At 41.5% G+C, this 12,264-nt stretch overlaps 1 protein-coding gene across 1 annotated transcript in view; it reads right to left on the reverse strand.

Moving 5' to 3' along the window:
* Positions 1-12,264, reverse strand: part of CPNE4 (copine 4) — a 609,887-nt gene that overhangs the window by 214,544 nt on the left and 383,079 nt on the right. The window contains exons 3-4 of the mRNA XM_082258376.1: positions 8,881-9,060; positions 8,276-8,347 (exon numbers count right to left, since the gene is read on the reverse strand). Of these exons, the coding sequence (XP_082114502.1) occupies positions 8,276-8,347; positions 8,881-9,060 (252 nt within the window). The remainder of the gene's footprint in view (positions 1-8,275; positions 8,348-8,880; positions 9,061-12,264) is intronic.

A 12,264-nucleotide genomic window follows, 5' to 3' on the forward strand; every position in this document is an offset into this window, starting at 1 on the left:
GTGGGAAGGCACAACCGCAGTGCATCTTGGGATTGTTCATAAAAGCCTGGGACACATGTGACATGGCGTCTTTGGTGAGAAGCAGAGTTCTAGGAGAAGGGTGACGACTGTCTCTCCTCCTGTCAGAGAGGAAGTGGTCACAGGCAGTGGGCCTAGTGGACCAGACGTGTGGGGCTGAGCTGCAAGGTCCGGTGGAAGCTGCCGGTGGAGCAGTGGCAGAGATTCCTGTGGAAAGCAGTATCAGTGAATACCAGGGAACTTGCCAGAGGTCTGCCCAGGAAAGGGACCACTCCCGGGAAAGTCAGTGGACTAAGGTCAGCACATACAGTGGGTCAGAAAGGGTGTGCCAAGATAGACCCTGAAGAGAAACTTAAAGTACTGTTCATAATTTAAATCCTTCACCTTAGTAGAAAAGTGAAGCAGCGGCCTTGTCGCACACACCTCAGATAGATGTCCTTAAACTGTGCATAGTTGTCAGTTGGAGTTTCCCACTCTTCCCTTCTCCCATCCCAGTTCCAAAATAAATACAAAAAAAACAAATCCCCTGGACTGTTTATTGACTGAGCCGAGGACTTAAAGCTACAAGTTCAATTGTCTGCTTCTATGGGTAACCCAGGGGAATCCACTTTAAGCAGCTCCCATGGGGGCAGTGCTACACATGTTTGTAATAAAAAAAAAAATGTGAACCTTCACAAATACTTTAATCGTAACATGCAGATCAACTTTTAGAAAATGTATTCTAAATAATGGAAATGGGAATAATGAGGTTGTAAACCTATCAGAGGACAATAAGCCAAAGCTTGTTTGAAAAGTTATAGAAGACCGAATGCCTCTATTTACATTGAAATGGGTACTTGGCTATTCCTGTCTATCAACATGGATTTCTTTAGCATGGTTGAAGATCTCAGTTACAAAAAGGTAAATAACTCACAACTCCCAGTCCAAGTAAACTCCAATTGTGCACACTTGAAGTCCAACTAAAAGTGCCTGGACTTCAGGAATACACACTTTATCCAGTGCCTGGCACCAGAATGAAACATTCTTCAGCAACGTAGCAGAACTTCAAGCTGGCAACACCAGTCTTTGTCTAAATTAAAAGTTCTTTAAACTTTATTGTAAAATAAAGGGAGTGCAAAACAGTATAGCTCTCATTTCAAATATCAATGTGTAAGGCTATGGAGTTGATTTTCTAAAGGAAATTATTGCAAGTGCATTTTCCTTCATAAATGTAATGTGGTACAGCTTCACTTTGCAAAGAATACCCAATTAGGGTTAAGAAAAATAAAATAAATGTTTGCTTGCACATGCTTGAATGATTGAGATCAGCAGAGCTTTACTGGATTCACTAAGCTCTAGGGAAAATGGGTGCAAATGCACAATTTGCCTTTAGTAAATCCACCCCATAGTGTAGCCTTTTATCAAGCTAGTAGTAAACTGCACACTTTAAAAATCAAATTATTAAGCTGTTAATGTGCTAAACTATACACAAAAATTCAAAGAGAGGGGGTGCGGATTCTATCATATGTGTCTGCATTAACCATGTACCTGTATGTAAAGTGATTTATTTTTCTAGCTTTTTAACTGCTAGATAGCAGTGTCTGATTACAAAGACCTGTACAATACTGTCTATCTGCTGGGATTAGACCAGTTTGGGTTGAAAAACACATTGCTGCTACTGACTATCCAGCACTCGTTTGCAGCAGGAGCCCGAGTATTAGATATACAGCCAGAGGAGGATCAATGTCACCACGGATTTCCAGGGAGAACTGATATTTAGATAAGACTAAGCACTTTATGTGTATTTTGTAGCTGGGTTTTGCATATATTAGATCCAAGTTATAAGCTGCTAGAATAGTGAAGTACTGGCTGGATTGTATCATCACTGGCTCATATATGAGGAATTATGTGTATAACCGGAATCCATATTCTACTGAGCATATCAGAGCTCCATGGTGAGCATTGAGCAGTTTAGGTATGTGTAAAAGGCTACTTAATATATGTGGCATGAACTATTGGAGTCTTCGTTATAGACAAACTATGAACACCACAGTTTAAATGTTTTAATTCAAAAACCAATAAAGTTATAAGACATTTTTGATTTATGATTGTTCTAATTCTTAAAACGTTGTTAGGAGACACCTGAATCGTGCACTCAAATTAATTATATGCTTTGCCACAATGGTGCTAGACTTTTTGACTAGAACAGTCTTGATTGTGGGTCTCTTGAAAACCTATACTTTGTGGGTGGTTACAGCTTGTGTGTGTGTTCTCCTGTTTCCAGATAGGGGTTACTTAAGCCCCATACACACGATAAGAAATTCGGAAGGAAAATTTCGTCCGACGTCCGATCTGCCGATTTTCGGATTGTTAGTATGGTGCTTTCGACAGCCGACTCCGACTTTTCGGCTGACAAAATCCTGATGTGCAGGCTATAAAATGTTTGTTGTCCGTAATACAACGTCCGATTTTCGTCTCATTAGTACAGATTTCGATGGAAAAAAATATTAAGTGCAAGACTAGGCATGCTCAGAAACGAAAGAACACATACAAAGCATTCCAACACATGACATCCCTTCTGAAGTAGAATTCTGTCGTACGGGAAAATTCGTATGAAAAAAACCTCTTCACTTTCCACATCAGACTAGCATGCCACAAAAAACGGACGACAGATCGTTCGATAATATGATCGTGTGTACGGGGCTTAACACTCACCGGCCACTTTATTAGATACACCTTGCTAGTACCGGGTTGGAGCCCCTTTTGCTTTCAGAACTGCCTTAATTCTTCATAGCATAGATTCAGCAAGGTGTTTGAAACATTCCTCAGAGAGATTGATCTATATTGACATAATAGCATCACACAGTTTCTGCAGATTTGTCGGCTGCACATCTGTGATGCGATTCTCCCATTCCACCACATTCCAAAGGTGCTATTGGTTTAAGATCTGGTGACTGTGCAGGTCATTTGGAGTACAGTGAACTCATTGTCATGTTCAAGGAACCATTTTGAGATGATTTGAGCTTTGTGACATCGTGCACTATCCTTCTGGAAGAAGCCATCAGAAGATGGGTACACTGTAGGCTTATGGATGGGCATGGTCAGCAACAATACTCAGGTTGGCCTTGGCGTTTAAACGATGCTCAGTTGGTACTAAGGGGCCCAAAGAAAATATTCCTCACACCATTACACCACCACCACCAGCCAGAACCGTTGATACAAGGTAGGATGGATCCATGCTTTCATGTTGTTTATGCCAAATTCTGACCCTAATGTCTAATGTAAACTCTGATCTGAATGTTGCAGCTGAAATTGAGACTCATCAGGTCAGGCAACGTATTTCCAATCTTCTTTTGTCTAATTTTGGTGAGCCTGTGCAAATTGTAGTCTCAGTTTCCTGTTCTTAGCTGACAGGAGTGGCCCCCCGATGTGGTCATCTGCTGCTGTATCCCGTTTACTTCAAGGTTCAATGAGTTGTGTTTTCAGAGATGTATTCCGCATACCTTGGTTGTAAGGAGTGGTTATTTCAGTTACTGTTCACTTTCTATCATCTGAAACCAGTCTGCCCATTCTCCTCTGACAACAACAAGGCATTTTCGTCCACATAACTGCTGCTCACTGGATATTTTCTCTTTTATAGACCATTCTCTGTAAACTGTAGACATGGTTGTGCATGAAAATCCCAGTAATTCAGCAGTTTTTGAAATATTCAGACCAGCCCGTCTGACACCAACAACCATGCCACGTTCAAAGTCACTTAACCACTTGCCGACCGCTCACATGGAGCGTACTGCGGCAAAGTGGCTCGTTCCCGTCCAGCGACGTAGACCTACGCTGCTGGACTCCTCCCCCTGTAGGCGGCGCTCGCGCGCCGCCGGAGGCGCGCTCCCGCTGTTTTCATTCACAGCGGGAGTCGGGCCAGGGGAGGAGCGGCGGCGATCGCCGCTGTTCTGCCCCGATCGTCGGGGAATCGAGTGAGGAGATCCGCCCGCCTGTGTAAACAGAGCGGGAGGATCTCCTAAGTGACAGGGACTGACAGATCGGAGTGTTCAGCATAGCTGAACATCCGATCTGTCCTTCTGTCACTCAGTCACCTCCCCCCCCCCCCCACACGTCAGTAAGCACCAGGCATACATTAACCCCTCCCTCTCCAATAAAATTAACCCCTTCACTGCCAGTGTAATTTTTACAGTAACAGTGCATATGTATAGCACTGATTACTGCAATACTGTCACTGGTACCCCCAAAAGTGTCAAAAATGTCAGTCAAGGGTCCGATCTGTCCGCCGCAAATTACGCGTTAAAAAAATCGCAGATCGCCGCCATTACGCGTTAAAAAAAAACCACCAAAAAGACAGAAATCTTTCCCGTAGTTAGTAAACGCAATAACTTTTGCGCAAACCAATCAAAATATGCTTATCGTGATTTTTTTTTACCAAACATAGGTAGCAGAAAACAAATTGGCCAAAAATTTTAAAAAAATTAGATTTTTACATTTTTTTGGGGGGAATTTCATATAAAAAATGTCAAAAATATTGTTATTTTTTCAAAATAAACGCTCTTTTTTTGTTTATAGCACAAAAAGTAAAAAGCGCACTGGTGGTAAAATACCACCAAAAGAAAGCTCTGTTTGTGGGAAAAAAAGGACGTAAATTTAGTTTGGGTATGGCGTCGCACGACCGCGCAATTGTCAGTTAAAGTCACACAGCGCCAAATCACAAAAAGTGGCCTGGACGTAAGACAGCAAAATTCTCCGGTGGTAAAGTGGTTAAATCCCCTTTCTTCCCAATTCGGATGCTCGGTTTGAACTTCAGCAAGTCATCTTCAACACGTGTAGATGCCTAAATGAGTTGCTACCATGTAATTGGCTGATTAGCAATTTGTTTTACCAAGCAGTTGAACAGGTGTACCTAATAAAGTGTGCTGATGAGTGTATGTTCCAAGAACACCAAACCTGGTGTTCTATGCTGAATACATTCTGCAATTTTTGAATCAGATAATCTTTTGTTTGTCTGTGTTCTGAATCTGATAGTCATCACTTCCTATTGAATAAAACTTAAAAAACAACATAACTTAAAATGACACTAAACTCTAGTTTAAAAAAACATATTTTTTAATATGTTTTCTCAACTTAAAAAGTACCTCCTATTGCTCTCAGCCTCCAAATCAGCAAATTCCTTTGACTCTGACTTAATGCTTTTTCAGGCAGGTGGCTGAACTGTGGTTTTATCATCCCCTAATTGCTCACCTGAACTGTCCCAATACAGCCAGACAGGGAAAGATGTTAAGATGCTGCAGCCTTGAAGCAGAGGGATTTTCAACTTGGGGGTGTAGAGTTTGACAGGTGGTACCGCCTGTCAGACTCCCCCAATAAATTTAAATAGGGGCATGCCACCACTGTGTGAAATGCACATGATTGCAGCGCAGTAGTGCAGCATTATAGAGTTAAATCAGGCTGTAATGAGGCATTATAGGGCCTCCTCAACCCCTGTCAAATGCCTTCTAAAAAGATCTGAATGTGGATCGTTCTTCAGAGTGCTCCGCAAGTCTGAAAGAGCCCTTACTAATAGAAGGTGGCTACATTCATTCTTCATGGTCCCACTGTATGTAGGAACATACTGTAGCTACCCCCTCTTGCTTTGCGACTGAAATTGATTATGGACTATAGGATTCATAGTGTGCATAATGCAGTGCACCAAACTAAGGCACACAAATGTAACTGGGGGAGAAAAGGAGAGGTTCAGGAACTTACTGAGGATGTCACAGGGTGGCAGAAAAACACAGTTAGAATTTTTTATTTAACGAACAAAAGAATACATGATCAAAAAAAGGCTTTCTTTCCAGGGGTCTGCATCTACTAATTTGTCCTTGTCTCCTTGAAGGGGGGATACTTTTTCATGTGGAAAAATTATCTTTACTGAATTTACAAGTTCTGGTATGTGTGTCAATGCTCATATGCATCAGTACACACAGGGGGAGCCAAACATGCTAGTGCACCCGGTACAAGATTGCCATTGGCCATCCATCCCTGCTTACATATCTACTTTTTCTACCTATGTTCTTCTACTTCAGTAAACTGTTGTGATCCATCTTGTTACTGACTTCTCGGCTCTCCATTGGTTAGTGCTTAAATGCTAATTCCATCATTCAATGGACACCATCGAGGGCTCAGGGTGTGGGTGAGGCCTACTTGCCCCGAAAACCGGGGGGTACCTTTTCTCATCAATGCCCGGGACCAGGTGGAGACTGTTGTCATGGGAAGAATCTAGCAATAAGGCAGTTACCTGACTTTGAGCTAAACCTTCATTTTGTACAGTAAATAAAGTTCAGAGTTCCTCTATAAAGGGCTGTCCCATGTCACTACACATAGTAACTGATGTATGTTAGGGGGATGTGCTGATCCTGCACCCACTCCACCAGTCCACCTTAACTCTGTTACCTCACACCAAGTCAGAGAATGGGGTCCCGCCGAGAAGACCTCATGTACGCTCATATTAACTCCTTCACTTCTGTACCCATGTGATCAGGTCATTGATCTCTGTAAAGCATGTTTGGTTCCAGTTGCTACTGGAAACCAACCACTAGAGAGGGAGCCAGAGTTTCAACCCCCTCGCTACCAGAGAACCTGTCACCTTTACCAAGTACTACACCTAATGACTGGTTGCTTGGTGTTTTGAACTTGTGCTTGGTTATTTTTAGCAATGTAACTCCTCCTTGACTTGCCGAGTTAACCCTTTTGTAGTAGCTGAGCTTCATACCCCTCTATGCTTTACAGACCCTGGTTCTGTAGATACGCCATAACCCACATGCACCCCTTTGAATAGCTTCAGCTTCAGTCCAGGCTTGGAACAGTTAATGTTACTTTACTGGAGAAACTTCAGCCTTACAGTCAATGTAAACAAGTCCAATGCCTATCCTAACTACAGTTATTTGGCTGCCAAATCTTTCCTCCATGAGGTTGAAGTAAATGCTGGTATTCTCCATTGAGTGTATGTCCCCCCAAAAACCCTGGTGCCTTCAGAGTACTGCAAGGTGCAGCATCCCCTGTACCATGAGCCAAGAGTGGGGGCAGTAAGCTGGAACATATTCCTGAAAGTCAGCCTTCCTTTATAGCACTGGTGGACTGGTGACCCAAAAACCAAAAAGCCCGGTGTCCTCTCTTTTTCACCATATAAAAGGAGTTAACTGCTAAAATAAGTGTGAAATTTAAGACTTGCTTGGGTGTAAGTAGATGTCCACTGCCACCTTCATCCTCTGTCAGATTAGGAAACCTATTGAAACGCATAGCGGCCATGTTGGATTCGCAAAGCACATGCGCAGTAAGCAATTTTGTGCTCAATGTTTCTTGCGTTTCATTTTCTGATGGGCAGTGGTAATTTGACAGAACACTGGAAACTGAGCATACATAACTTCCCTCTTTCCCCCAGCCTGGGTCAGCTATTAACTCACTAAATTAGCATTAGCTCAACCTGCTTACATGGTGAAGACTGATTGTGCCTTGGATGCTGCACATCAGAGGAACCTATCTCAACCATTGGTGATACCTTCTAAAAAGTGGATAAGGGAAGTTTCTGACTTCAGCATAGTGGCAGGAAAAGCAATAGCAACTAATGGCGCTTTTCCACTGCATGGAACAGAACGGTTCGGCTCGCTTTTGTGCTTTTCCACTGCTGGTACCGCATGGTACGGTGTAGGAACGGTTCGGTACGGTACGGTATGGCGGCGCTTTTCCACTGCATGGAACCGAACGGTACGGCTCTCTAAAACAGTACCACCTCGATTGTGGTTCAAAGAGGTACCATACCGGTACCATATCCCACAATCCTTTGCATGCAGTCACTACTAGCCACTGATTGGTCAGAGAATCGTTGTTATCCCACCCACTTAACTTTAGTACTACTTTAGTGGAAAAGCAAACCATACCAAACCATACCGAACCGTTCCAACACCGTACTATGCTGTACCAGCAGTGGAAAAGCAAACCGGGCCAAGCAGGGCCAAGCAGGGCCGAGTAGAGCCGAGCTGGTACTTGCAGTGGAAAAGTGCCATAAGTTACTTCTAGAGTTTTTTTTATTTGGTGTATCTTTCACAAGTATTTATATAAGATCTTGGCAACTATGTTGTAGATAAAAGTAAAAAAAAAAAAAGTGTAAACCAGAACGTTATTTGTAGACACCAGCCCAAGGCTCATGAAAGCGGAAGCATCAGACATACTATAGAATAGAGGATATAAATAGGATCAGTCATTGAGAAGGTGTGAAATTCTCCAGAAGTCATACCGTTATAGATGATTTCCCTGCTGTGTTTCCATGCTTCAGCAACGATTTTGACAGCTTCCTTTGTGATACAATCTGCACAGACACCGAGCAAAATAAGAACAGATTACTCATGTAAAAGAAGCATGTACTCATCATTTCAAAATAAATCATTTTGTCTTCATAAAATTTGTCATAACTGAATAAAAATACTCATTTTGTCAATGCTTAGTATTCCAACTTAAAGATTATCTGTAATGCTATAGATTTAAGAATTGGGGTGGCACAAAATACACAATATCAAAAATGGAAAATATGTATCCTAATGTATTATTCTATGTAGTGTCAAATTCTTCAGATCCTTACAAAATATATAGTGGGTTAATATTACTGTTTGTAGCCAAAGGAACTTGCTATTCCTATGCTAACCACAATAATGCAAAATACTCACAGGACACAATTTAAGTGAAAGGCAGCTAACCAAAAGCATTTACGAAAACAACTGATCTAAGAAACAAGTTAAACAAGGGTAAAACCTCCAACCTCCTCTTCCCAAAAAGAAGAAATATGGTTAAGTTGTAAGGTTTTATTTACGCTTACATAGAAATTCAAAAGTGTTTGTTTCTTACTTGCCCCAAAGTGCACTCCATACCACCCAGGAAGTCGGCATCTTTCAGGCCGTTGTGATTACTGCTTATGTCATGAACTTCAAAACGTAGGCGCTGAACTTCCTCAAAATAAAAGTCGACTGTGAAAATCTTTGAGAAAATAGGGTTGATGCATGTTCTGATAATTTCTGTTCTGTCTACCTGTGAGGGGAAAAAAAAGACAAGAAAATTCAAAATTTGGATAACATTTTCACTACTGTTATCAATACGAAGTAGAAAACCATTTCAATTTTAAGAAAATATTTTATAGAAAAAAAAATGTATTTTTGCCACAAATTGAAAACGGCTTACCCCATTTATAATGCAATTTCCTTAGACTGACACATGCAACAGAACATTTTTGCAGGAAGATAACAGTTGAACCACTTTTTACATTTTTGTAAAGAAAACTTTCAAAAGAGAAATATTGAGGCTACCATTGCTAACCTCTCCTTTTAAAAATGCTGGTTACTGAAGTGTATGCATGCATTGGGACTGAACTGAGGTCTGATGTCCATGTGTGCATTGGGGCTGATCTGAGGTCTGAAGGTACAGAAATTAAGTCTGGTCTGAGGTCTTTATGTGATGCTGTAGGGTTTCCTACAATATTTGATGCGTTTAAGTTTCCATTACCAGTAAAACTTGAACATGGCAGTACAACAAAAAAAAATAAGCTAAAGAAGACTAAAGCGGGTTATTGATCATTGGCACGCTGGCTGTCTGATGCTTGTAAAAATGGCACATCTTGTGAAAAGGGTTGCTAACCCCTAAACTGATCCATTAGCTGCTTAAAAAACTTTCCTCCTTTCTTTTTACTTTTAAATTGCAGCATAATTATAACAGAATATAATTATGCAAATTTTGACTTTTTGTCACAAGTCAGCAGTAAAGCCCTCAACTCCATCTCCAAACAGTCCCCATGGCTGTGGATGCTTGCAGGGAGCAGTAGCATGTGGCTGTCATGGGAATAGCAGCAGTGTCTCTGATGTGCAGGCTGTGACCATAGGCGTGCACACAGGGCATGCGGGATGTTCCTGGGCACACCCTAATCACCCCATGAATATTAGCAGTATTGCTCTGTGTGCCAGCAGGAAGATGGGAAGTTCTCTATTTTACCAGCTCTGCCATAAGATAAGTGCTTATGTGCCAGCAGGGAGATTGATTTCCCTGTCGGCACCATTTATATGTAAATTCACTTGTGCTTGAGCTTTAGGGTGCATACGCTAATGCAATAGGCTGTGCACACCTATGGCTGTGACATCCTGACTTCATGTTCTCTATGCTGTGCAAAAGGCAATATAGCAGTGTCCAGTGAAAGAAAACCTGGCTCTTGCCTAGTGCAAAGTTTTTATTCACTGATTATGCACCATTCAGTTCTTTAAAAGCTAAACAGATTATATTTAAACTGTCCATACACTGTGTGAATTTTGGGAGGTTTTTGATAAGCAGGCCTAAATTCACCTAATGGGTAGCCCTGTCGGCCCCCTCCTGCCCGTCTTCCTTTGATTTAAAATCTATAGAAGCTGGGCAGAAAATTGTCAGCAGAACAATGGCTGCATGCAATCAGATGCAGCTGCTGTTCAAGTATTCTGACAGCCACAGCTGATGTCTGTCAGAATACACTCACATAAACAAATAAAACCAGCATCCCACATGTAAAAACTCCAGCTCATCACCCCTCCTCTAATATGCATCCTAATGGCATCATTGGCCGGTACCAACCCTATACGAGTTACGCCACAAAGAGAGCTTCCTCAGAAGGCAGATTGGAATAATAAATATATGGAAAAAGCTGGGTTGACCTCTTAGGAAGCTTTGAGGTCCATTACAGAGGCGAGTGGACTTACGTATCACTGAGTGGTGAGCATTGAATATGGTTGATGAGCAAGGAATCACCTTCACAGAACATTTCTGGCACTGCTATTAACAGAAGATTGATGTTGGACTTAATTTTCAAAATATATATTTTTTATTACCTGTAAAACTGCGCAATGTGTTTGGACTTAAAAGAGAATCATACTTACCTAGGTGAATGCAGCATTGGTCTGATGCTGCATCTGTCCATCGCTGGCTCTAACACTGAACAGAACAGTCAAATACCGCTGATCACTCTATTCTCAGCGCTTCCTGAGCAGAGAGCTGGTGACTGTCAGTCACTGGCTCTCAGGTCTCCCCCCCCTAACCTCGTGCTCACTAGAGCGCTGGGCTATGGAGGGAGCGGAGCAGCCAGCTCAAGCTGTCAGCGGCTCACTGAGAGGCTGAGCCGGGTGCTGGTCTAGGCACAAGAGCAGATCATGACCATATATATATATATCTTTCCCAAGCCTGGACCAGCTCTGTGAAATCAGCCAACAACGGGCTTCAGCCCACTGTTAGATAAAAATGGGTCACATGAGTGCAAAACGAAATGAACTCCTGTGATGCACAGGAGAAGAATGGCCAAACAAGCTTTGGCTGTACTTCTCCTTTAAGTGGCACATTCCCATCATTATATAGAGATGTATATGATTTTAGAAAGTTACACGCTATATAATCTTTACTGCTACATTTATTGTTTAGAACACATTGTATAACTTTGGGTAGAACTGGACTATTTTATGTATTACAGTAAACCCCCCTCCATTGCGGGGGTTACGTTCCGGACCCAGCCGCGAAAAGTGAAAATCCGCGAAATAGAAAAACCCTATTAAAATGCATTGTAGGCATGTTTTTTTTACTGTCACTGTACGTGTAAAAGCATTTTAAGGTCTTTTAACACACTTTTAAAACAATAGAAACTCATTTAAACACATAAAAGATACTAAGAGACATAGCAAGAGCTATGGAAAACACAAAAATATTTCATTTTTAATTATTTATATAGTAAAATAACATTACAAAAAAAAACGCAATATATACCGGGACCGCAAAAACTGAACCGCGATGGAGCGGGGGTTTACTGTAATATCATGTTAAGAAGATGGTGTGGAATCACTTTTTTGTGTAGTCTTGCAACCAAGATTTGAGAGATTACAGACTGCGTGGCTTGTTTTTTTAGTTAACAGTGTCAGAATACAGTAGCTCAGCTGGGAGATTTGTCCATCTGCGTTGCATAATGTGCATGGAGGAATCTGCAGACTGAAAATAAATCTATTAGTGTATGGCAAGCCGTAGTGATAATTTTTTTATATGTTGCCAAACAGGGTTGCTTGAAGTTCACACAGCCTGAAATTTTATACAGTTAAAACTCATTGTTATGCTCATAGAGTTTTGCTTTCATTTATATTCATGAAAAAAAAGTATTTTCTTGACAAAATGTTTTTTTTTTTATTTACGGTCGATGCAAAATTGAGTGTAGGATAACTACAGCAGCATAGCTAAAGCACT

The sequence above is a fragment of the Pelophylax lessonae genome (assembly GCF_965119305.1).
Source record: "Pelophylax lessonae genome assembly, chromosome: 5".
Taxonomy (NCBI): domain Eukaryota; kingdom Metazoa; phylum Chordata; class Amphibia; order Anura; family Ranidae; genus Pelophylax; species Pelophylax lessonae.